The sequence below is a fragment of the Dipodomys spectabilis genome, unplaced genomic scaffold (assembly GCF_019054845.1).
Source record: "Dipodomys spectabilis isolate Male_0828 unplaced genomic scaffold, ASM1905484v1 ptg000365l, whole genome shotgun sequence".
Taxonomy (NCBI): Eukaryota; Metazoa; Chordata; class Mammalia; order Rodentia; family Heteromyidae; genus Dipodomys; species Dipodomys spectabilis.
In genome coordinates, this window is record NW_024871042.1 from 14,941,925 (window position 1) to 14,969,501 (window position 27,577).

General features: G+C 39.5%; 1 protein-coding gene across 1 annotated transcript in view; it reads left to right on the forward strand.

Moving 5' to 3' along the window:
- Positions 1-4,990: 4,990 nt before the first annotated feature.
- Gadl1 (glutamate decarboxylase like 1) overlaps positions 4,991-27,577 on the forward strand; it is a 222,900-nt gene continuing 200,313 nt past the window's right edge. Inside the window, exon 1 of the mRNA XM_042666508.1 lies at positions 4,991-5,033. Coding sequence (XP_042522442.1) covers positions 4,997-5,033 — 37 coding nt within the window. The 5' untranslated portion in view covers positions 4,991-4,996. The remainder of the gene's footprint in view (positions 5,034-27,577) is intronic.

The following is a 27,577-nucleotide window of genomic DNA, read 5'->3' on the forward strand; positions in this document are numbered from 1 at the left end:
CAAGAGTCAGCCTGGAGTTTTGACAGACATTTTGTGACAATGAAGAAACCCTGAATCTAGAATTCTACATTGAAGATGTTGGAAAACAAAATTCAAAGGTGCCTAGGTTCCTCAAGAAGCGTGGCTCTGTAATACCGACTTCATCAATCTATCTTCAATGTCCATGTTAAATTAGGAAAAATATTTAAATTACTGTTAATTTTTATCTCTGCTACTAGTGACTGAAAGCACTTCTTCACCAATGTATAGATATCACACCAAACCTCCCTAAACTTTGTTTGGTAATCCCATCTGACAGAGGGGGAGTCTTATGCTACCACCCATTGCTGGTAGTATTAGACTAACCCTGTACTGGGTCATCACTGATGGATTAGGTCACCATTTGAACACCATGTTTGTCTGGCACCAAGGATTGGAATCTTCATCACTGCTTTTGCTGTCTTTGAGTTGAACATGCAACTAAATTCTCAGACCCACACAATCCATGGGCATTCTTGGAGGTGTGTGAATGGTAGAGATAATCCCACAGAATAGAAGTGTGTGGTGCTCCTTCTCTACTTTGGCTTTCTGTTTAACATGCTCTTCAACTTCAAGTAAATTTGTCCAGTGGTCAGCTCTGCATGGAGCAGCCCTTCCTTATTCTTTCTAATCCTTTGGAGAGTTATAAGGGGAATCTGTTGGAATGAAATTGGCTTCCAGAAAATGTGTGTGTGTGTGTGTGTGTGTGTGTGTGTGTGTGTGTGTGTGTGTGTGCATGTGCGTGTGCTTGATATAGTTGAAAGGATTAGGTAAATGATATAGTTTAGTGTGAAATGTCCAATGGATTTATGAGTTAATGAATGGTGTTCTCAGGCAGTTGCCCTGACTCTATCTTTCTTAAGGGTGATGTATATCTCCTCTTATTGTGACAAGTAGAAGCTCCTCAGTGAAGACAGTGGCTAGGTTGGTGTGATTCACCTTCCTTCTGTACCAGCTGGCCTATTTTTTTTGTATATTTCAGGGAGTGTGCTGTCAACCACTGTAGTTCAGAGTTGAGATAAGGAACAGGGTTCATAACCATTGATTGTGGTTCTGAAAATCTTCAACTACCTGTTCTTGGGCACATTACTTAGTATAAATCTTGATTTGTCCTTATTCAAATTGGTGGAAAATGAATTCCTGTCCTTCTAAAGATTATAAGAAGATATGTATGTAAAGTCATTGGCAGAGCGTGTACCTCAGGACACTATAGCAACTATCATTAGTGGCAATTTGCAAGTCTTTCTAGTTGACTACTTCTAGTTGGAAGCACTATTTAATTCCCCAGACAGAATGATCTGCTCTCAGCTGTGGCTCCTCCACTTCCCATTTGGTCAGTAGCTGGCCCTAAGTCCATCTCTTCAAGCTACATTAGAGGTCTCTGCATGCAAGACCTTTCTTCAAAACCTTCATGACCAGCACATGGGAACTCTGTAGGCATTGAAGCCCCCCAAAATAAAATCTACGATAATGGCTTTGTTATAGGAATAAATATAATAGTTGGGATGAGCCACCAAGAGATAAGCACACAGGGCCATCTCTGGCTGCCAATGTAAAGAATTTTGAAGGTCATAGTCTCTGCTTGGTGGGAAAATAAGAGGGGAATCTTTGTTCTGATTTGTAAATGGACATTTCTGCAGTCCATTCAGGATCTAATAGGTCCTGGATGGTCTCACACTGGGAGATTTGAGATTCAACAGGAGTTGACACTAGTTACCATGAGCAGGCTCCCTACCTCCTCAACTACTTTCTCCCTCCCCCCAAGTTGTAAAGTTCATTTTCCACAGAGTGTCTTGTACATCTCATGGTTACAATCGGTCATCCTGTATCCCTATTTAAGCATTTTGTTTTTTCCCTTCCCCTCCCCAAATTAGAAAAATGTATATACAAGATGTAGGGCACCAGAATCAAATACAGTGAAAACGGGTTATACCATGGGGAAAGAACATATAAAAGAAACAAAAAAAAAATCACATAGTACATTATAAGTACATTAAGAAGAACAGCAACAAAGATAAAACCTTTTGTGGCCCTATCATGGGTTTCATTTCACTTAGCATCAGGTTATATGGTCATATGTACATAGCTTTTGACCTCTTCTGCTTATCCTGGACATATACTAGTTATTGCAGATAAGGGAAACCATGAGACCTATGTTTCTTTGAATCTGGCTTACTTCACTTAATATAATTTTTTCCAAGTCTTTCCACTTCTTAACAAATGGGGCGATGTCATTCTTTCTGATGGAGGCATAGAATTCCATATATATATATATATATAAATATAATATAGAATTCCATATATATATGGAATTTATATATATAGAATTTATATATAGAATTCCATATATATATGGAGTTTATATATATGGAATTCTATTGTATACACACACACAGATATATATATATTCTTGATCCATTCATCTACTGAGGGCATCTGGGTTGGTTCCATATCTTAGCTATCATAAATAATGCTGTGATAAATATAGTTGTGCTGGTAGCTTTAGTATACCCTTGTTTGTGATCATTTGCATAAATGCCCAAAGTGGGATTGTTGGGTCATAGGGGAGCTCTATGTGGAGTCTTTCCAAAGTGGTTGAACAAGTTTACATTCCCACCATCAAGGCAGTAGGGTTCCCTTCTGGCCACATCCCCTCCAGCATCTGTTGTTATTAGAGTTCTTGATTATAGCCATTCTAACTGGGGTGAGGTGTAATCTCAATGTTGTTTTGATTTGCATTTCTTCTATTGCTAGAGAAGTTGAGCATTTCTTCATGTGTCTATGGGCCATTCTTATTTCCTCTTCAGAGAACTTTCTCTTTACTAACTTTAACATTTCTAATAATAACTGTGATTATAAGCATACTAGAAAGGATTGATTATTTATTTGAAAAAATGTAGATAGAACTGTAACCCCTTAACACTTAATAATTTCAAAAATATGTGTCAATATTGGGGCTTGAACTCAGAACCTTGCTCTCTTGCTTAGCTTGTTCTCAGAGGGCTGGTGCACTAAAACTTGAGCCACAGTTCTACTGTTGTTGTTGGGGTGGCTAAATGATGATAAGGGTCTCACAGACATTCCTGCTGAAGCTTGGTTTTGAACCACAGTCCTCAGATCTCAGCCTCTTGAGTAGGATTTATATGCATGAACTAAGATTATAGGTATGAACAACCAGCCCCTAGCTAAGATAAATTGTAGTTTGGGTTTTTTTTTTTCTTTTCCTTTCTCCCCCCCCTCTTTTTTTTTTTTGGTTTTTGTCTTTTGTGGGTCCTGGACACTATCCCTGGGCTCCTTTGCTCAAAGCTAGTACTCTACTACTCTGAGCCACAACTATACTTCCAGTTTTCTGGTGACTAATTGGAGATAAGAGTCTCAGGGTCTTTTCTTCCCAGGCTAGCTTTTGAACCATGATCCTCAGCTCTCAGCCTCCTGAATAGCTAGGACTACAGGTGTGAGCCACCAGCACCTGGCTTTGAAGTATGTTTTTTAAATTGGACTGATAGATTGTTCCTGTACTTTGAATTAAGTTCAAGGCCTTCCTTTCCTGCTCAGTCTTTTTTGTTCATTTGATTGTTTGTTTTGTCTCCAGCTAACTGTCTACCAGTTGGGCCATGCCTCCAGTGATAGCTTTTTGCTGGAGATAAGAGTCTTTCAGATTTGTCTGTGCAAGTTGGCTTTGAACTGTGATTGTCAGACCTCAGTCTCCTGAGTAGCTAGGATTATAGGTGTGAACACCTGTATCCAGCTCCAAGTTCTTTACTATTAGAAGAAATGATACCAGACTCTGTGCCAAAGGAGAGCAAATTTCAAATAATTTTTTTTCTTTTCAGCATTTCTACAATCTAGTTGCCATAAATGTAACATTATTGAAATGGCATTAATTTATGGTTCCTGTCATACCAACAGCCCCTGCTAGCTAGTTGTTAAGAGAATTTGCTTTGGGGAATCAGATCTGCTGGATGGATATAATTTAGTCATGCTCACTGGCTAAATTTACAGAGGAATATGGCAAAATTGAAATTTCAGGGGCTTGAGCAAGCAGAAACAGTGTTAAGGAAAATTTAATCAAAGGCCCCCAAACTGCTGGACCTTTTAAATCTGCCCTCTACTTTTGCCACAGAATCAATTGGAAACAAAATGTTCACCCCTCTCCCTCTCCCCTGCTTCACAGAGGCAGAGGCCGCTGAAACCTGATCAGGAAAGAGATTCACTTATACAACTCTTAAATGTCACGTCAAGGCAACTGCATGAATGGGGGAAGGGGAGCGATTCCCTTTGCAGCACATACCCTAAATAGGCTGTCTGAGCTGGTGGCTGGAGCCTCGTATTTAGCTTAAGGATTCTGCCCACCAGGTCAGCTCTTGCAAGGTGGTTTTTGTCCAAAATAAACAAAAAAGCAAACAAACCAACAAATCCTGGGTACTCAGGAGGCTGAGGTCTGGGGAATGCCGTTGGAACCAATCCAGAGCAGAAAAGTTCAGGGGACCCTTATCTCCAATGAACCATCCAAAAGTGGAGCTGTAGCTCAAGGGTTAGAGAGCCAGCCTGGAAGGGAAAAGCGAAGGGAGGGTGTCACACGTGCAACTGGCCTAGGAGAGTCCCCAGGCCTCTTCTATTCCCTGGCCTGGGCTGGTAGAGGTCCCTCTTCTCAGCTCCCCGAGATGAAATGCATGTGACCCTACCCTTGCCAAGGGACCATGTTCAGGGTTAAGCCCAGAGTTAGCTATGCTCCAAGTATTAATAGAGAGCCACGGGGCGGCGGCTAGCGCGCCCTGGAGCCGGCGTGGCTGCGAGAAAGGATCCTCTTGTGTCCTCATTCCTCTCTGGGCTTGGCGAGCGCCCCGCAGCAGAAGGTGCACCTGCGCGTCCCAGAGGAGGCGCCGCCTCGGCGAGATTGCCAGGATCGCCCGGAATCGCCGGGATAGCCAGATCGCCAGGCAGCAGGATCCGGAGCTGGAGCCAGAGCGGAGCCAGGATGAGCAGTGTCGCGGACCGCCGCAGCTCGCTAGAAGGTAAAAGGCCTCCTTGGCGCCCCGGGGGGCCTCTCCAAGGTTCCAATTTCCCGGGTGCTTGTGGAAAGCCCCCCCTCCCACCCCGTTCTCGTGAAGTTTTGCACCCTCTTTTAGACTTTTGTTTGGGTTACTTGGATATTGGAGTTCACTTAGTTGGAAATTGGTCTGATGGGCGCGCTGGCGGGGAGCCTGAGCGCGGTTGGAGGCGTCCTGGCTGAAAACGACAGTTTTGCTTCTGCTTTGGGGCAAGAACACAGCATCGCCCAGGCCTCCTGGCCGCCCAGGCGCTGTAACGCTTTAAAACAGGCTGCCTTGGTCCTTGGTCCGCGGCTGCTGCCCTCCTGTTCTTCTGACTGGATACCTGCGACCTTCCCAAGGCATCGTGCTGTGGCAGACGACCCAAAATGATTTTATATCACGATGGCATTCAGTTCTATTTCTTTCAGGCTTACTAACTTCTTCTGGGGAAAGGAGGGTCTGGATTGCTTAGAACATGAGACAAAGCACAGAGAACCCCATTCAGGTCAAAATAGATCTATACATGTATGCACGTTTGGTCTTAGCTGAGGATTGCAGGATAGACTTCATCTCTTGTCTCTCCCTCCGCCTCTCTCGGCGTGTATCCCTTCTCTGAAAAGTTTGGTTGCCATTCAGGCTTTCTTGCTAACTAGCTATTTGTTGACCTTTTAAGAGGAACCCTCCCCTAGGAATAACCAACTCCTCTTTGAATCAAAACCCTTTGGATTGTACTGCGCACACCTTAATGAAACTCTTGGGAGGTGAAATTCTCTACCTGCTCCACAGGTAGTCAGGTAACCACACAAGGGGTCCCTGTGGGTCTGACAGTCCTGCAATTGGGTATTTTCCTCAGATCTGGCAAGAGTAGAATCATTATGTAGAGAGAAACATTTCATTCTTTCCTCTTACTACATTGATGTGAGTTTCTAACATAATTGCCCATGATTAACATTTTTAACAATGTAACTTTGAAAAGTTACACTGTAGCCAGCCAGGCATAGTGTAAGCACACCTTGAATCCCAGCCCTCACAAGGTTAAAGCAAGCAGATAAAAGAATTCAAGATCCCCTTGGGCTACATAGCAAAACTCTGGTTCAATAAACAACAACAACAATAAGTATAAAGTTAAAAAAAAGTTACATGATTGTAGTTTTTACTAGATAACCTAAGAACATCATCATTTTAAACCAATGTTGCTTGTTGTCAAACCACTCACTACCTGTGTGTCTAGGATCCCCATACTGCAAGGTAAGATTTTTGACAACTGATTGAGAAATATAAATAAATTAGATTGTTGATTTTTTAAAATTCTTTGATGAGTATGACAATCTTCTTCATTTAAAGCAAAAATGGGAAAGACAAGTGTATCTGACCACCTTGGCCCTATTGTTTGGTTTGTTTTTAACTTTAGTTTTTCTTGTGAGTTTGTGTAAATGTGTGTGTGTGCACATGCATGCACATATATGTGTGTGTGTGTGTGTTTGCTGGTTAATTGGAGATAAAGGTCTCACATAACTGTTTGCTCTGATGGTTTAAAACCTTGATTCTCAGATAGTCTCCTGAGCAGCTAAGAATACAGGCCTGAGCCACCAGCAGTGGACTTTATAGTTTAAAGCTACACGGCCTTTAAAACTCTGAGTGAGACATTTGAAAATAGGCATCAATGTTCTTAAATCATGTGTGAAGAATGAGGTATTATTCCAGGTGTGCTGAATGAAAGTCAGCAAATCTGGTTGGTAATGAACTCAGTTGAGTTAATACCAATGCTGGTAGCTATTGTCCCCAGCAGAGGCCCAGACAGAAGGGCAAGCACAGATGACTCACCTTCATGTATCTCCTGTAGACGTCTCTCAGATGTGAGAGATTATAGGAAGCCTTGGTGATACAATGCAACATGAACGTTCAGGAATTTCTTTAGTACTGTGGTTCCTGGGGAACAAGTAGGGACGGATATCAGGATACCTGGGCAGGAAGAGACCAGGGAGTCATGCCTACACCTTCACATATCTCCAGGATGGGGACATGGTTGGTGACCTTATAGCAAAGCAGTACACGTTCCAGGAGTCCTGCTGTGACCCTCTTAAGTTGATATCTAATGGCTAAGTGGCCTTTTTAAAGGAGGTAGAGAGAAACTGACACCCTTCACCTCCTAAGTGGGAGAGATGCCTCTAAATTCTAAACAGCGGATACTGCCTGGACTATTTGAGTGGGGTGTGGTATTAGAAAATGTGTCACAGGTAATACTATTCTGATTTTGATCTTCAAAAGTTAAACTTCTGTTTCAGAATGAATGTTGAGGCCATGTATATTATCAGCACTTGTTGGGTTCCTTTGGCTCAGGAGGCTGAGATCCGAGGACCTTAGTTCAAAGCCAACAGGCCCATGAGATCCTTTGTTTCTTTTATTTATTTTCTTTTATTTTTTTTTGGTCAGTCATGGAGCTTGAATTCAGGGCCTGGGCACTCTCCTTGAGCTCTTTTGCTCAAGGCTAGTGCTCAACCATTTTGAGCCACAGTGACATTTCAGGTTTTTGAGTGGTTAATTGAAGATAAGAGTCTCACAAGTACATTTTTGCCCGGGCTAGCTTCAAATCATGAGCTTCACATCTCAGCCTCCTGAGTAAATATGATTACAAGTTGTGAGCAACTTGTGCCCAACTAACAATTTAGTGTTTTGTTTTGTTTTGTTTTTGCCAGTCCTGGGGCACAGTCTCTGAGCTTCTTTTTGTTCAAGGCTAGTACTCTACCACTTGACTCACAGTGACACTTCCAGCCTTTTCTGTTTATGTGGTACTGAGGAATTGAAACCTGGGCTTCATGTATGTTAGGCAAACACTCTACCACTGAGCCACAAGTCCCAGCTTCTTCCTGGGCTCTTTTGCTCAAGGCTAGCACTCTAACACTGAGCCACTGTGCCACTTCTAGCTTTTTCTGTGTATGTGGTAATGAGGAATTGAACCCAGGGCTTTATGCATGCTAGGCAAGCACTCTAACTCTAAGCCACATTCCCAGGCCACGAGAGTCTTATTTGCAATTAACCAGCAAAGAAACTGAAAATGGAGTTGTGACCCAACTGGTAGACTGCCAGTCTTGAGTGAAAAAGCCAAGTGAGGGTGTGAAGTCCTGAGTCAATCTTCAGTACTCCCCTTCCCCCAAATTGTAAGCACCCACTGTAGTAGTAGCCTGTGGTAACTTCAATAGCTGCTGTAAGCAAAGAAGGAAGTTTCAGGTTCAACCTTGAATGGGAATTCCTGAGGACACCAGCATGCTGGAGTCCACGTGGTCTGTCAGAAAATCCTTGAGTAGGCGATAAGGTGATAGCATGTTTGAATTACTCTTAACTGTGTCATATGCTTGCTGTGTATCTTTGTAAAGCACAGGGCAGTTCTTTCATTCAGTAGAGTTCCAAGACCTCCTCAGAGGAGATGGTGCAAAGGGACTTTGACTGAGATGCTTGTCTTAAACTCTTATTGGCCATCCATTGTGGACCTGTACTGTATGGAAGAAGCTGGCAAAGAATCGTACTGATGAGAAGGAATTCTTAGTCTACTCTAGGTTTCCATGTAGCTCATGATCTTGTCATGGCACAGCCAAGAAATGTTCAAGCAAATTAATTATATCCAATTGTGCTTTACTTGTATGAAGAATCAAGGATCCTTTGGGTATAAATCACTTTTCCTCTATTGTTTGAAATCATAGTGCCATCATTTGTACAGTTCTGCCTGCATGGTTGTAGTTCTGGTTGAAATAATTTTGAAACAAGTAAAATTTTAGTTTTCATAGGGTAGAATAGAAATGTTTTCTGCCAGAACACAGATTTTTCACATGCCCCTTCATCCCCCATACTTGAAGTTGGGGCCTTACGTACTATTCCTTAGCTTTTTTGAATCAAGACTGATGCTCTACCACTTGAATCACAGCTCCACTTTCTGCTTTTTTTTTTTTTTTGTCAGTCGTGGGTCCTGAACTCTGGGCCTGGGCACTGTCCCTCAGCTCTTCAGATCAAGGCTAGCGTTCTACCACTTGAGCCATAGTGCCACTTTTGCTTGTGTGGTGCTGAGGAATGAAACCCAGAGCTTCATGCATGCAAGGCAAGCACTCTAGCCCTGAGCCACCTTCCCAGCACCCCCCCCATACACTTTCTGCTTTTTGATGATTAATTGGAGATAAGAATCCCACAAACTTTCCTGACCAGGCTGGCCTTAAAGGGAGATCCTCACATAATAGCTCAATAGCTATGTATACATGACCATATAAGCAAAATGAACTCCAAGACATGGGCACAAGAGGTTTTTCTTTGTTGTTGTTTTTAATATACTATGTGAAGTTATTTCTTTTTTCTTTCATTCACTTTTTTCTTCCTATGATTTATCCCCTGTTGTCACTGTATTTGATTTTGGTGACCTGGATATTGTATATACATTTATCTGAATTAGGGAAGGGAAGAGGAGCAACAAAATGGTGAGACAAAGGACAAAGAGCAAACCAATGCAACAGCAGTACTCACAAGACAGTACGTTGGAAATGAACTTCACAACTTGGGGAGGGGACTGGGGTGCAGGGAAAGTGGGAGAAAAATGAGGGAAGGAGTAACAATGTTTGACAAGAAATGTACTCACTGCCTTACATATGTAACTGTAACCCCTCTGTACATCACCGTGACAATAAAATAAAATTAAGAAGATAAGTAAAGGGTGATCCTCAGATCTCATCCTTCTGAGGTAGCTAGGATTACAGGTGTGAGCTACTGGCATCCGGCTTTCGCACACTATATACAAGATGTACTCTATATTTAGGGTATGTTATAATACAATTAAAATCTCAATATTCAAATTTGAATACAGTTGAGCCTCAGAGAGGACCTGAGATTTGACTATATAATCATGCTACATAAACACATTGCTTTCATTCCTTTATTTTGGGTGGGAAGGTGAGGATGGTAGTGGTGAGCTGTGAAATAAAGACATATAAGTAAGCACAGATTCTTCCCCTGCAATAGGGCTTTCTGGTTGCTAACAAGAAAAAGCTGGCTTTGAGGGACAGGACAGTGCCCCAGGGGCATGCTTGCTACCCTCTATTAGGGTAGATTCTCTTATCTTCTTCCCCTGGATCTGAATAGGTGGAAGAAGGTATGCCTATGGGGCTCATAGCTGTTCTGTTGTGAGAAGCCATAGTAAAGGAGAAAGGAGAACGAGGAATAGAAAATATTCTGGCCCGCAGCTTGGTTAGAGAGTGTATTTCTGGATATGCAATTTAACCCCATGGGTCTCAGTTTCTTGCTCTATAAAGTAGGGACAGAAATATCCACCAATTAGGATTATGGTAAGGATCAGGGAAATCAGGCAGATAAGATGGCAAATAAACTGCTTCTGCTTAGAAAATTGCACATGGAGGCTAAGGAAGCAAGTGCCAAGTGTTAACACATGAGACTTTGCAGAAAGATAGCCCAGGGTGATAAAGTGAACCTTGTGTCTATTGATGCAGAAAGTTTAAGCTGCTGCTCTTTGTTACTTGGGATTTCAGTCTGAGGAAAGACTAAGGGGAAATTAATTTATATGTTAAAACCAAAGCATGATTTAAGACTCCAGATGATTCATGGAAAGCTGATTTTCAAAAAGTGATTGGGGCAACGACACAATGAAGTTGCTGCCACAAATGACTTCAAGGTTTTTATTCTTAACTGAGTGCTGGGGGCTCATGCCTGTAACCCTAGCTACTCAGGAGGCTGACATCTGAGGATCATGATCCAGAGCCAGCTTGGACCAGAAAGTCTGTGAGGTTCTTACCTGCGATTAACCTCCAAAATACCACAAGTAGCTATAGCTTAAATGGTAGAGCATCAGCCTTGAGTAAGAAAGGGAAGGGACAGCACATAGGCCATGAGTTCAAGCCCCAGTACTAGCATGCACACATATAAACACACACACACACACACACACACACACACACTTTCCTAATTTTGCTCACTAATTTTCCAGTGTAAACAATTTGGTTAACTATTACCAACATCACAGCTTTTTACTAAATATTTGTCACTGTTTGTATTCTTATTTCTTGCCTAAATTCTGTGAGGACTTCTGTTTATTTACTATATCCTCAGCAGTTAGAAAATGACATTCATATAATATACACATGTGTACACATATAATATGTGTATGTATGTATAGAGGTCATGTTTGTGTGTGTGTATATATATGTTTATAACATGTTTGTTATATGAATTGATGTATGACTGAGTGAAAGAGTAATAGGAGATTTAATTAATAGTATGTGCTTTCTGAAATACTTAATCTTTTACACATTTGCATTTTATATATTTAAAATTTTGCACTTACATCCTCATTTTTCCTTATAAGAGCTGTTTGGAATAGTGAAAAATTGTAACTATTTACACATTAAGCAATCTGTCATTATTCAAGACACCTAAATATCTAAGAACTGAGTAACTTAAATAAATATGGTAAGATATAAAATGTCACATGAAAGAGTTGTCTTTGGAAAATGGCTATATATTCTGCAAAGATTTGGTGGACAGATAGCAGATCGATCACTATTAATTTCTGTCTCTGAGTAGATGGGATGATGAATGACTGCTCAAATTCTTTTGCTTGTTTATCTTTCCTGAGTCATATGGAATGAACTTGCCTTGCTCTTTTAAGGGAGAAACACATGGCAATAAACACTTTGAATAGTCTAGGTCACTTCCGTGGTCCCACTTATCATTGGGTCCTTATGTCATTTTCATAGCTCACTTTCTGACCTTACCCTTCTAACTCTTTTTGAACATTTAAATAGTTTCCAGTTTCTCTTTGTTACAAACTAGCATAACTAATTTAAAAGAAACTAAAAGTAGGTGAAGAAAAGAGGAGGAACTCAAAACCAGTGGTTATAGTTAGATATAGTTTCCAAGCTGTTGTCTTGACGAATGCATTGTTGTGCTGCAGACCCAACTACCTAGAGCTCTCTCCTGAGCCCTTAAGTTACTTTCCTCCCTTGTAATGGAAACATGTTAAGATAGTCCTTAATGCCTTATTTGTAAGAGCCTCCTACTTGTTTGGAACATGAACTTGAAGTGTTATCAAGGTGGTCAACTGTTGAATATCACTTCTTTTTGTGAAGCATAGCCACAGGCTCTAGGCCAGCTTCTTATCTGTGACTAGTGAATGACGGAACCTGCCTTGCAGAGTACAAGTGAGGATTCAGTGAGAATCTCCACAAAGATGCTGAGCTCAGGCTCATTCACTGTAAATGCTGTCCGTATCAGCTGATAGAATTAAAATGATCCATTCTCACATGGAGAGGAAGAGGACAATGCATTTGTTTTCATTTTTGTGGTTTGGTTTGATTTTTGGTGCCAGTAAAAAGATTTGAATTTAGGGCCTCGTACTCTTCCTTGGCCTTTTCATTCAAAGCTTGCACTTTACCACTTGAGCCACACCTCTATTTCTAGCTTTTAGTTGGTTAATTGGAGATAAGTGTCTCTCAGATTTACCTTCCCAGCTGGCTTTGATCCATTACTCTTAGATCTCAGCCTTCTGAATAGCTAAAGTTACAGGCATGAGCTACCAACACCCAGCTAGCAGGCTGCATTTGTGACTAAATTTCTACTTTACCATGCAAATTCCATTGTCTCTGTTTTTGTCCACCCCCTACCTTATTTATTTGTTTTTCATTCATTCCATCGATCATTCATTCATTCATTTTTTTATGCTGGTACTGGGGCTTGAACTCAGGGCTTTGGTTCTGTCCTTTAGCTTTTTCACTCAAGGTTGACTCTCTACTACTGGAGCCACAGCTCTTCTTCCAGCTTTTTACCAGTAAATTGGAGACAAGAGTCTTAGGAACTTTCCTACCTGGGCTGGCTTTTAACTGTGATTCTCAGATGGTTTACAGGCATGAGCCACCAGCACCCAGCCTCCCCAATCTACTTTATGTTACTTGATTAGGCTCTGAGTGTCCTAGGCTTTGATCTTGCAAGCAGCAGCAGTGCTCCTAAACCCTCTATCTTCTCTGTAAAGAATAGCTGGTGGGAACACAAGGGCTTATCCATGAATGATAGCATGAAGGTAGGTCCCAGGGTGGGGAGTTTATAGCAGACCTTCTCAATATTTTTGGCTTTCTCTTGGAACAATTAGGACTAGATGGCCAGGCATTATTTTCTGGTGAAGCCCTTGGGGCCATTATCCACACACATGCTTCATCCTGGCATTGTCCTCTTTCACCAGGGCTGCCCCCAGGTAGTTGGTGCAGGGAGATGTTCTCTCCTTCTTCTGCAAGCCCTTTGGAGCCAGTGATCAATGGTGAGAAGTTGTCACTTCAGACTTCAGTGAGCAGAGCTTTCTTTTTTTGTTTTTCTTTTATTTTCCTCTAAGAGGAAAAGGTGGGGGGGGTGTTCATTTTTCATTGTAAGAATGCTGTATAGAGGGGTTACAGTTACATGAGCAAGGTACATTTCCTATTGAGTACATTTCCTATTGAGCATAGTTGCCTCTTCCTTTGTTTCCCCCTACCATCCCTGCCCTCCTCCCTCCACAACTACCCCCTATGCTCCTCCCTGCCAAAGTTGTAAAGTTCGTTTTCAATGTAGTGTTTTGCTTATCTCATTGTTATACTGGAATGCCACTTCCTTTGGACATGGCCAGTCTTCTTGGCTCAGTTGCATCCTTCAATCTAACCCTTAAATTCAAGAAGCAATTGGGAAGTCATGGTCTACTAGGCCTCTGACTGCTTGGCAATCAGCACTATTGAATTTCTTATATATATAGTCAGCTCCTCAGTTCTTACATTAACTTCGTTAACTGTAGCATGAGTTGATGAATACTGATATTCTCATTTTCTAATCATCTTAGATCTAAGTAATTAAATACAATGGAGTGCAGTTTTACTGTTTATTTTCTTTAAGTAGTTGCACAAAAGGGCTTCAGTGCAATGTGTCAGGTTGTAAGTACAGTGCATATTGATCAATGTCTCCCTTTTCAGCATTCCCGCCCATCTTTCCCAACCCTACCCATCTCCTCAAACTTTTATGTTTTCAATCATTTATTGATTCTATACACAGCTATTTACGTTTTCTTCCATTTTATTTTTGGTCTTTTCATTAGTTTTCAGGCAACTTTTGTTTGTCTCCCTCTCAGTAGTAATAGTGAAATGTTGGAGTGCATTAAATATTTAGAACTTGGAATTTACTTGACAAAATGCAAATGCTAAGTTATTTAAATTACATTAGATTGTAAAATAGTGTGTGCAGTAAGAGCCCATTTTGTTGAAAAGTAATAATCCACTTATACATGTGGAACTGAACTGAAAAATACATACCTAGGGATTTAAAACAGCTGTGCCTGATTAGGTAGATAATAGAGTTTTTCTAAGTTTCTTCTGGCTATCTGGATGTTCTGTAGTGAGGCAGCATTGCTTCTATGGAAAAGAAAAACAGATGTCAAGGAAGAAGCTTGTGGATAGAGCTTTGCTTTGCTTAGTTTTTTTTTCTCATTCATTGTAGACCAGGCTTTACAGTTGTGTTAATCTGGTTCATTTTCCTGTCCTTACACAGGTACCAAGGCCATTTCTGTTATTTTGAAGATCTTACTTTGGATTCTGAAATGTATTTTCATTAATCTCTCATTACTGAATATTTAGGCTGTTTCAATATTTATCATAAACAAGTTAAAAAGCAGTGGCTCAAAATTAATTAAAATTGTAGCAGAGAGAGAGAGAGAAAGAGAAATCTGCCATTCAGAAAAAGGATTAACAACATTTTAAAACAGAAAAGATAATTGAAAATCTACTAAGGAACACATCAAAATGACCAATTTTTGAAAATCCATTGGTGAGAAGTATTTACGTTTTTGACAAATGAGCACCTTGGCCACTGTGTACTTGGTCACTTTACTATTGGACCAATAACACTCTGTTGTGGAGGCAATGGGGTAAGGGGACACGCTTTGAGCATTGACCTCCTCTTGATGGAAGTTCAGGTTCTGACAAATGTAACAAGGTGCCCTGTGTGAACATTGTTCCTTGTACAGCTCAATGGAACTGTGTTCACAGTGCTCAACATCTCATGATCTTTGTGAAGATGGATGGAGAGAGCTATGCTAAGCAGCTGGCACACTGAAACAAGTATTTCTTGACTTTTTCCACCAATAAATATTTATTGCATTGAGTTGTATGAATAAATAAGACTGGAACTCTGTGGGGAGTATGTGTTAAAATATAGATTAGTTTAAGTAAATCTTCCAAACCAAATACAAATCCATCACATAATGAAATAAGCAGACCTTTCACTTCCATCATTCCTTATAGAGAAACCAGAACAAAGCCTTGATTGTAAAAATTCTTCCTGCTCAGAACTGAAGCAAGCAACACAGATGGAGAAGACAAGAGGAACTGATATAGTGTGGGAGACAATGTTTTCCCTGTTGATGAAGTTTTGATGGTGAATAACATCTTCCTGGGCTGGACAGGTGTATATATTACTTTGGGAGCATTTAGGGAGTTGAAACTGTTCTTGCTTCTGTTGTAAACATACTTAGAGGCCGCAGACTTGTTGAGGAAATAAAGCAAAGTGATTGCTAAGAGAAGGACTGGCTAATGATCTTTCTATGAGCATAATATCAAGACATTTCATTACAGTGGCAGGCATTCTTCTGCCCAAGATGGGTGCCATGACAAATCCTCATGAGTGTCTTACATGGTGTTCTTGAAGTTGTCCAGCCTGTGACTACTGTGGCAGAGTACTTCAAGGTTGGTCTGGACTACAGAGAGATGATCAAGCACTTTTTTATTTAAAAAAAATCAAAGGTTGCTGGGCACTGGTGGCTCATACCTGTAAATCTAGCTACTCAGAAGGCTGAGTTCTGAGGATCCCGGCCCAAAGCCAGCCCGGGCACTAGTGACGATGTGGCTCAAGGTAGAGTGCTAACCTTGAGCAAAATTGCTCAGGAAATCCTTGAGTTCAGGCCCCATAACCAACTAAAAAAAACAAAAAAGAAAGAAGGAAAGAAAGAAAGAAAGGCAGAAATCAAAGGTTTGTAATAATAAATAAAATACTTAGGAATAAACTTAAGCAAAGACATGAAAGATTTCTTTACAGAAAACTACAAAGTAGTACAAATAGAAATTAAGGACACAAGTAATTGGAAAGTGGTCATGTGACCATGCTTTAGAGGAGAATATTATGAAAATGTTTACATTGTTCAAAGTAATTTGACAGAAAATCCCAATGCCATATTTTTGTAAATATAAAAAATCCCCTAAAATTTATGTGGAATTTCAGGGACCTTAAATAGCCAAATAATTTTGTGGGAAAATATAAATAAAACAATAAAGTTGGAGCACTCACATTTCCTAGCTAGAAAATATATTAAGATCCAAAGGGTTTTGGTTCAAATCTAGCCCTAGCAGACAAGTCCATGACATTTTTGTTTCCAAAATAACTAAAGAAAAAGCAAAGCTGAATTTAAAAAAAAAAGGATGGCTCAAGTGGTAAAGCATCAGCTGATCAGACAAACCAGGAAATCCCTGAGTTTGAATCTCAGTATCAGCAAAAATAAAATACAACAGAAAGAAGTGAAAGAGAGAGAGAGAGAGAGAGAGAGAGAGAGAGAGAGAGAGAGAGAGAGAGAGAGATGAAAGTTCCATAACACTGGATTTGGTAATGAATTCTTGGATATGAGGCCAAGCACAGGCAACATAGTTGAAAATAGACAAATGGAGCTACATCAAATTTAAACCTTTTGTGTAGCAAAGGTAATAGTCAACAGGGTGAACTGGCAATTAATGGAGGAGATATAATATTTGATAATCATATGTCTGATGAGTTAATATTCAGAATACAAAAAAGATTCCCTACAACTCATATAACCTCATTTAAAAGGGGCAAAGGACTCAAATAGGTATTTCTCCCCAAATGACATACAAATGACCAACAAGTATGTACAGAAAAGCTCAACATCACTAACCACAAGAAAAACACATATCAAAATGTTGGTGATGAATCCCTATAATCTCAGCTACACAAGAGGCAAAGATAGAAAGACTACAGTTTGAGGTCAGCCCAGGCAAAAATTTAGTGTAATCCTATCTAAGAATTAAGTAGCATATAGTGTCACATATCTGCAACCGCAACTACATGCAAGATGAAAATAGGTGACTTTGCCAGCCCAGGCAAAAGCATATGAGATGCTATCTGGAAAACAAATTAAAGCTAAAGGGGCTTGGGACATAACTCAAATGGTCGAGTACTTGCTTAGCAAATATGAAGGCCTGAGTTCAAATCTCAGTGCTGACAAACAACAACAACAACAACAGAACAGAAAATTAACAGTGCTGGTGAGAATGTGGACAAATTAGAACACTTGTATATTGTTGGTAGAATAGTAAAATTATATACCTGTGGTAGAAAACAATGTAAAAATTAAACATAAAAATACTTAATAGAACTGCCATCTGCTCCTGAAATCTTCTTTCTGAGTATTTACCTGAAAGAATGCAAATCATTTTTCACAGTTATTCTCATAGCAATGTTATTCACAATGGTGAAGCAATATGAATGTTCATGTGTGTATGAATGGATAAACAAAATGTGGGAACTACACCCAAGGAAGCATCAGTCACTGTTTACAAAGGAAGAAAATACTGCCACATGGAGGGACAAGGATTAGCCTTGATGCCATTGTGCTAGGTGAAACAAGTCTATCCCAAGAATAAAAATCCAGTGACTCCATTCATGTAAAGAATCTAAATGGTTAAATTCATAGTAACTGAAAGCAAGATGATGAGTTCTAGTGACTAGTGGTGGGAGGTGGGGGAGGGAAAATGATATAGAAATACAATTGACATAGAAATGTCTATGAAAAAGTTCTGGAGATCCAATTCACAATGTGAATTTTCTGTTTTTTTTTTCTTTTTGATTCTATTGTAAAGTTGATGCATGGAGGGGTTACAGCTATATAAGTAAGGAAATTAGTACAATTCTTTTCAAACGTTGTTACCCTCTCCCTTGCTTTCTCCCACTTTCCCTTCCTCCAAACTCCCCTCTCTGCAGATTGTAAAGTTCATTTCCAGCATAGTGTCTTGTATCGCTGTTGTATTGGTTTACTCTTATTCCTTTCTCTCACCATTTCTGCACTTCCCCTTCCATTTCCCAAATCAGAAAAAGGGTAACAAAATAAAAAAACAGTGATCACAGGGAATAAACCAGAGGAGGGAAAAATGAAAGAAAAAAGAAATAACTGCAAACAGTACACAAACAAACAACCAAAAAAAAACCCCCTTGTTTCCATAGGTTGGAGTTCATTTCGATTAACATTTTTTTTTTCTGGTCGTGGGGCTTGAACTCTGGGCCTGGACACTGTCCCTGCGCTCTTCAGCTCAAGGCTAGCACTCTACCACGTGAACCGTAGCTCCACTTCTGGCTTTTTCTGCTTATGTGGTGCTGAGGAATCAAACTCAGGGCTTCATGCATGTGAGGAAGGCACTCTACCACTGAGTCACCTTCCCAGCCCTCGATTCACATCATTTTATCTGGTCATATGTATATATCTATTGGGCTATTGTGATCTTTTGTTGGAAATATCCTAGACATATACTAATGATTACAAATGAGGGAAAACATAGAGCCTAGGCTTTTTTAGTTCTGGCTTATTTCACTTAATATGATTTTTTGAAGTCTTTGCATTTCCTTATGAATAGGGCAATGTCATTCTTTCTGAAGGAAGCGTAGAATTCCATTGAGTATATATACCACATTCTTGATCCAATCATCTACTGATTGGCATCTGGGCTGATTCCATATCTTAACTATGGTAAATAATGCTGCAATGAACATAGTTGTACTGGTAGCTTTAGTGTGGCATTGTTTGTAGTCATTTGGGTAAATGCTCAGGGATGGGATTTCTGAGTCATAGGGGAGCTCTATGTTTAGTATTTTGAGGACCCTCCTTACTGCTTCCCAGAGTGGTTGGACCAGTTTACATTCCCACAACAGTACCATTCTTTTTCATCCCTGCCAGCATCTGTTACTAGCTTTCTTGATAATGGTCATTCAAACTGGGCTGAGATGGAATCTCAGTGTTTTGGTTTGCATTTTAAGGCCAGAGATGTTGAACATTTCTTCTTGTGTCTATTGGCATTCATAGTTCCTCTTCAGAGAGTGTCTCTTAAAGTCTTTTGCCCACTTATTAATAGGGCAGCTGTTTCTTGGAGGATTTGTTATTGGGGGTTTAGCTTTTTGAGCTCAAAGTATATTTTAGATATAAGGCCCTTGTCTGTTGTATGGCTAGTGAAGATCTTCTCCCCATATGTGGGCTTTCTATTTATCTTGCTATCTATGCCCTTTGCCATGCAGAAACTCTAAAGTTTAATGCATCCCCATTTAGTCAGTCTTCCTTTCATTTATTGTGTTTTTGGATCTTTATTTAGGAGGTTTCTACCTGTGTCAAAGAGCCCTAACATATCCCCTATCCATTCCTGTAATATTTTCTGGGTATCTGCTCTTACCTTTAGCTCTTTGATCCATTTGGAGTTGATTCCTGGTGATTTATGAGGATCTAACTTCAGTTTTCTACATTTCTTCCAGCATCATTTGTAGATCTTCCATCTAGTGTTTTTGGGTTGCTTATCAAAGATTAATTGACCATAGGTGTGTGGGATCATTTCTGGGTCTTCAATTCTATTCCATTAGTCCTTAGGCCTGTTCATGTGTCAGTACCAAGCTATTTACATAACTACACCTTTATAATAGAGTTTGAAGTTTGGTATTAATATTCTTCCAGCACAGTTTTTCCCGCTAAGGTTGTTTTTGTTATTTGGGATCTTCTGTTTTTCCATATGAAGTTTTGGATTGCTTCTTCTATTTCATTAAAGAATGTTGTTGGGATATTAATGGGTATTAAATTGAATTTGTAGATAGCTTTTGGCAGTATTGCCATTTCCATATTAATCCTCCCAATCCAGGAGCATGGGAGGTTTTTCCACTTCCTTAAATCTGCTTTAATTTCCTTTTTCAGGTTTAAAAAATTTTCATCATAGAGGTCCTTCAGCTCTTTGGTTATGTTAATTCCTAGGAGTTGCTTTTCTGATTTCAGCCTTGCTCTTCTCATTGTTGGCATACAGAAAAGCTACTGATTTTTGTGGGTTCATCTTATCATTAGCTGATTACTTTGTCAAACTTTCAGATTTTCAAGTAACTTACAAGAGAGTCTACAGGGCTCTTTAAATACAGGATCATGTCATCTACCAAGAGGGAGAGTTTTATTTCTTCTTTCCCTATTTGGATCCCCTTTATGTTTGTCTTTTGCTTGATTGCTCTGGCTAGGAATCCTAATACTATATTGATAAGGAGTGGAGAGAGCAGACATCCTTGTCTCATTCCTGATTTTAGAGGAAATGGTTTTAACTTTTCACCATTAAGTGTAGTGCTAGCTGTAGGTTTGTCATATATAGACTTTATCATATTGAGTAATGTTCCATGGATTTCTAGTTTCTCAGAGCTTTCATGATAAAGGGGTGTTGGATCTTGTCAAATACTTTTTCTGCATCTATTGAGATGATAATGTGGTTCTTGTCCTTGCTCCTATTGATGCATTGAATTATTTTAATTGACTTGTGAATATGAATCCAGCTTTCCATCCCTGGAATGAATCTGGTTTGATCATAATATGCAATTTTTTTGATTAGTTGTTGAATTCAGTAGGCCAGAATTTTATTGAAAAGTTTTGCATCAATGTTCATCAAAGAAATGGGTCTAAAGTTCTATTTCTTTGATTAGTCCCTATCTGGTATTAGCCTCATAAAATGTTTGGTAGTAATCTTTCACTTTCAATTTCATTGAAGAGTTTAAGGAATATTGGAGTAAGTTCTTTTTTGAAGGCCTTATAAAACTCAACTGTGAATCTGTCTGGTCCTAAGGTTTTCTTAGATGGGAGGTCTTTTATTACCCTTTCTATTTATATTTGATATAGGTCTATTAAGTTGGTTTACATCTTCTTGGTTTAGTTTGGATACATCAGTATTTGCTAGAAATTCTTTTTTTTCTTCCATTCTTTAATTTGTTGGCATAAAGGTCTCCAAAGTATTCTTCTAAAATTTCTGAATTTTGTTTATGTATGTTGGGATGTTCCCATTCTTGTATCTGATTTTGGGTGTTTGCTTAGTTTTTTGGTCAGATTTTCTGAGCATCTGTCAATTTTGTTAATTTTTTTCAAACAACCAACTATTTGTCTTGTTGATCCTTGCTATTTTTTTTGGACTCAATTTATTTTATTCTGTTTTGATTTTAATTATTTGTTTCTGTCTACTGGATTAGGGTTTGGCTTGTTGCTCTTTTTTCAAGGAGCTTAAAGTGCATCATCAAATTGTTGGTTTGATATTTCTCCAATTTTTTTATGTAGACACTCAGAGCTATAAATTTTCCTCTAAGTATTGCCCTCGCTATGTCTCAGAGGAGCTAGTATTTTTGTATTTTTGTGTGTTAATTTTTGTTAACTATAATAAACATTTGAATTTCCTTTCTGGTCTCTTCAATGACCCTCTGGTGATTCAATCTTCATGAGTTACAGAATTTTCTACAGTGGTTCTTGGTGTTATGGTCTAATTTTATTTATTGTTGTCTGAGAGAATGCAGAGAATAATTTTAATATTTCTGAATTTGTACAGATTTGCTTTGTGACCTAAAATGTGATGTGTTTTGGAGAATGTTCCACATGCTGCCAATCAGAACATATATTCTGATGAAGTTGTGTGAAATATTCTGTAGATGTATGTTAAGTCTAGCTGGCCTATGCAATTGTTTAGTTCTGAGTTTTCTCTGTTGAATTTTTGCTGGGCTGATTTATCCAGATGTGACACTAGTATGTTACAGTCACCAACAACCTATGTGTTTGGATCTATGTTTGACTTTAGGGTAAGTAGTGTCTGTTTAATGAAGTTGGGTGCTCTGGGTTTTAGTGTAGAGATATTTAGAATTGTTATATCCTCCTGCAGGAAAGATCCCTTTATTAGTATGAAATGTCCTTTCTTTCTCTTCTCACCAATTTTAGTTTGAAGTCTATTTTGTCCTATATTAGGATTGCAACTCCAGCCTGCATATGGGGGCCATTTGATTGATAGATTTTATTCCAGCCTTTCAATTTCAGAATATGTTTGTGAGTAAGGTGTGTCTCTTGAAGACAGAAGATAGATGGGTCTTACTTTTTGATACAAATAATCAATCTATGTCATTTAGTTGGAGACTTAAGTCCATTAATATTGAAAGTTAGAACTGAGAAGTGTTTGGTATTTCCTGCAATATTATTCACCTTCTTAGGGGCTGTGGCTTGTCAATTTTACTATCAAGTTCTTATTGTCAGGTTCTCTGTTTAGGAGCTGTTTCTCTGCCTACATTGTGCTCTTGTTGGTTTTCTATGTGTAGGACATCCGTAAGTATCTTTTGTAGTGCTGATTTGGTGGAAATATGTTGTTTCAATTTTTCCTTGCTGTGGAAGGTTCTTATTTATCCTTCAGTTATCAAGGAGAGCTTAGTTGGATACATTATTCTTGGATGGTAGTTGTTTGTCTTTAAGGCATGACATACATCATTCCAGGCTCTTCTTACTTTCATGGTCTCTGCTGAGAAATTTGCAGTTATTCTAATTGTTTTTCCTTTATATGTGATTGAGCTTTTCTCCCTGACATTTTTAAGGATCCTCTCTTTGTTCTCTATTTATTCTGTGCAGGTTACAGTGGGGTGGTAGAATGTCCTGTTTTTATCTGGTCTGTTCAGGATTCTAAAGTTTTATCATATCTAAATGGACCTATCCTTTTGGATGTTTGGGAAGTTCTCTAATGGGATTTTGTCAAACATATTTCCTATCCCTTTTTCTTCCATCCCTATGCCTTCCTCCATACTTATTAGCCCTAAATTAGGTGTTCTGATAGTGACTTCCAGATCTTTTAGGGATCTATCTTGTTTCTTTTATTTGTATTTACTATTTGTTCCTTCTTTCTCTGTAAAGTCTAAACTATCTTTGATTCCACAGATTCTAACTTCCACATCTTCTCTACTAGCAAAACTTTCTACTTTTTTTTTTAAATTTTCCCTTCCTTCTAACTGGTCAGTTTTGATGGCTTCAATTCCTTTTTTGAAATCTTGTTTTAGATCTTGTATGGACTTCTTTCCTTCCTTAAGTTGATTATATTTTCATTGGATGCCTTTTCCTTCTGTTGGAATTCATTCAGCTTTTTGTTCATGAATTCCATGAATTCTTCTGTTTAATCTTTGGTTAACCTCATCATGCTCATGCACAGCCATGTGCAGGCTTTCAATCTTTTCATTCAGCATATTTTCTAGTAATGTTTGTATAAGATTTTGAGAGCTATCTTCTAGGTTTTTCATTGACTGCTCTGTTCCCTGTTTATTTTGACTGGGAGTGAGTTTCCCTTAACTTGCCATTTTTCTCATTTTATATGGTTTGTTCTGCCTAAATGAAAGCCATTCCAATACCACAACAGAACACAATTTTAATACAATAACCCACCCAGACTGTAGTTGCAGTCTTTGGAGGTTCAAAATCATAGAAAACTACCTCTCTTCTTTGTTTGAGGAGGTTTATTGTGGTTCAGGGGTGGGGAATATACATAATTGTGACCAGAAAATAAGTCTGTTGTGAGCAATAAAGTAATTTGAACCAAAGGGATAACACAGTAAGCCACTTAGATACAGTCAAAATGGATACATATCATTCTAGCTGACAGACACACAAATAGGGATGAAGGGACTAAAGAAAATGAAGGAGTGAATGACCAGAAATAAAGGAAAATAGATTAAGGTGAAATTAAAAGAAAAATTAAAAGATATAGTGTAAAATAGAGAGAGGAGCAAATAAGAATAGAGGAATCTAGAAAATGAAAGGGACATAAAGAAGAAAACTAGGACCTAAATTCTGAAAAAAATTAAACTAAATATAAAATAATAATACTAAGATTAAAAATGCTGAGTTGATTGTGAACTAGAAAGTTGAGTAGTCAAAAGTATAGCCTGAATTAAGTATGTACACACTTAAGAAGGAAGCCTGGTGATCACAGTAGGCTATATAGGTAGAACTAAAGATGACAGCGATGAAGAGGGGGAAGCAAAGAAAAAAATTCTTTCATTTGTTTGGGGGACCTTGTGTCTCACTGATGTCAACTATCCACTCTATTGATGGAGCCTTTGATTTCCTTATGATGGTCAGTGTTCCGTGCAGCTTAGTTGAATTCTTAAATCAGTTTGTTTGAGCAGGCAGAACAAAATTCTGCTTTACAAACTTGGAGTCTTTGTAACTTGTCTTTGTTTGATGCAGAGGGGTGGGGCTGCTTTTCATTGTGCCTGCCCCAGGTAAAGCTGTCCCTCCTTGGGTGGAGCTTTCTCTCCCTGCCTTTTTCTGGGTGGAGCTGTCTCTCACTGTTCACATTTCTTTGCCCTGTTGGAAAATGGTGCCACAATTGCTGCTTCTCTGGCTGGTGTTATGTGCTAGCTGCTTTTGTCGGCTCTAGCCAGTATCAAAGATGGTGATCTTCTCAGGTGGGGATAAGGCTTCCTTTCAGAAGTTCCTCTCAGAAGCAGTATGGTTGACTTTTGTGAGGTACTCACACTTTCCTTTGGTGTTTCAGACCATCCATGATCTGTGTCCCTCTGTGGCCAGCAGGATGTAGATTTCTGCTCCTAGTCATCCAGCTTGCACTGGAGGTGAGAGAAAAGCCATGTTCACTCTAACTGGTGCCTTTGTCCTGTTTTCTTTCTGAGTGTTACCTCAGCTGTGGCTGCTGCTGGTGGCATATGCTCAAATCTGTCCGCTTAATCAGGCTGCCTGTATTTTTCCTTTCTGGCAAAAATCTCTGTATAATTATGGCTCCCTTGGTGTGATTCTGTAGTTGCAGACTATTTTCTAGGACCCTAAATCTCTGGTTTCTTGGAGAGAGCTCAGTTAGTCCCTAGCTGCACCTCCACCATCTTCCTCCATGAATTTTCTTAATACTACTGAGCTCTATACTTAAAGATGGTAAAGCTGAGTGCTGGTGGCTCACACTTGTAATCATAGCAACTCAGAAGGCTGAGATCTGAAGATCAAGATTCAAAGTCAGCCTTGGCAGGAAAGTCCATGAGACTCTCTGCTCTATTAACCACCAGAAACCTGGAAGTGGTGCTGTGGCTCAAAGTGGTAGAGAGGTAGCTTTGAGAAAAAGAGCTTAAGAATAGTACTCAGGCCCTGAGTTCAAACACCATGACCAAGAAATTAGAAAAGATGGTTAAGATGGGGCAAGGGGCTAATGGTTCAAAGCTATAATCCAAGCTACTCAGGAGGCTGAAATCTCAGAACTGTGGTTCAAAGGTAACCTGGACTGGAAAGTCTATGAGATCCCTTTCTCCAATTTACCACTTAAAACACCACAAGTAGAGTGGTGTTTCAAGTGGTAGAGCACCAGCCTTGGGTGAAAAAGCTAAGGGACAGAGCACAGGCTCTTAGTTCAAACCTCAGTACTGGCACAAAAATTAAAGATGGTTAAGATGGTAAGTTTTATCCATGCTTTCTGGAGGAGTAAGAAGCACTAAATTTAAAATACAAACTTATAGATAAAAAAACTGTTAAGGCTAGAAAAATTTATAAATTACTTAGAGACTTACTTGCCTCCTATCTCAGTTCATTTTGTGCTGCTATGACATAATTCAAAGAATGGAGAAATTATTCTGAGCAGAAATTTATTATTTCACAGTTCTGAACTCTAAGAAGTACTAGGTCTTTGTGCTGGAATCTGATTGAGTCCTTCTTGGTGTGCCCTCCCAAGTGAAGAAGGTGTGGGGGAGGAGGAAGGCATTGAATGTGACCTTTAGTAATAGCAGCCTCCCCATGCATAAAAATGGCCTAATTGTCTCTCAAGGGTTCCAGTACTAGTAATGATACAGCAGCAGTTAACCCTCATGGGTTTTAGAGGGGATAGGCATTCAAATGATAACATTCCCTGGACAAGTTTAGATTTTCTGAGTGTGTATCTTGGCATTATGAACACTGGTTTAATATAATACTCATGAATCCTACTTATCCCTTCATTGAAGGATCTCAGATTGCTGCCTTTGTATTCTGGTTGTATTTGTGGGTTTGCTGAATTGAACTCAGGACCTCATGCTTGCTAGGCAAGAGCTCTCTCACTTGAGTCTGTGAAAAAGTTCTAGTTTGTTTTGGGTTCATGCTTTGACCAGGGCCAGCCTGAGATCATATCACCATTTTAGGAGTAGCTGGGATTACAGATGAGGACTAACACATCTAGTTCTCTTATGCCTGCTTTTTTGTGTATGTGTAGGTCCTGGGGCTTGAAACTCAGGGCCTGTATGCTGTCTTGCATTTTTGTGCTCAAGACTAGCACTGTAGTGCTTGAGCCACAGCTCCATCTCTGGCTTTTATCATAGTTAAATGGAGATAAAAGCTTCATGGGCTTTCCAACTGTAAGGTTCACTAAAAGGAGACCACCACATGGTTCAGAAAGAAAAGAGTTTATTGCAAGGGAGAAAACTGCCAGCCTGTACAAGATGGAGGTATGCAAAAAGAGAAGAGAAAAAGGGAGGAACTTGTAGCTGAGTGGGATTGTATAGGGAAAGGTGGGGAGGTGTGACCACAGCTAATGCAGAAGTGACCTCAGAGCCTGGGGGTCTCTGACTGTCCAAAGGAGGTATGACTGGGGTGGTTCAGGAAGTGATCTCAGTGGATGACAAAGTGGCCTCAGAGTCTAGGGTCCTTTGCTGCCTCACAGGTAGGTGATTTACTGTGATTGCAGATTTACCAGCAAATAGCTGGTAAAGATATTTGCTGTCTTTCTTGAAGAGTAAAAGGGGGAAGGGCTCTTCTTCTGAGCAGTCCTAAAACCAGCCTGGGTTGGCTTTGAACTGTGATCCTCAGATTGCAGTCTTCTGAGTAGCAGGATTATAAATGTGAGTTACCAGCACCTACAGACACCTCCTGTGCCATTTTATACTGTTGCTGACTTCCTCATAGTCTATTAGAAATATCAGTTCATTGTTCCATTTTTATCTCCTCATAGTATCATCTAGAATCACTACTTGCTACACTACTTATTAGTTACATTTTAGAAAATGTGCTGGTACTGGGGCTTGAACTCAGGTCCTGGGCTCTGTCCTTCAGCTTTTTTGTGCAAAGCTGATGCTCTACCATTTGAGTCACAGCTCTACTTCTGGCTTTTTCTTGGTGGTTAAAGGGAAATTAGAGTCTTGTGGACATTCCTGCTCTGGCTTATGTTGAACTGTGATTTTTCAGAATTTAACCTCCTGAGTAGCCAGGAATATAGTTGTAAGCCATCAGCACCAGGCTAATTTGCTGCTTTGAAAAATTGTGACCATCATCTCTTCTACTTCTAGTGAGACAGATTGCCTCTGTTTGGAATGTAAAGAAGCTCATCTAAGAAGAGTTAATAACAAATGTTATTTACCTGTACAATCAGTTCTTAGTGGAGGAACTCTCAGATTTTTCACTACAATCTAGTTTGAGAAAGATTCCTCAC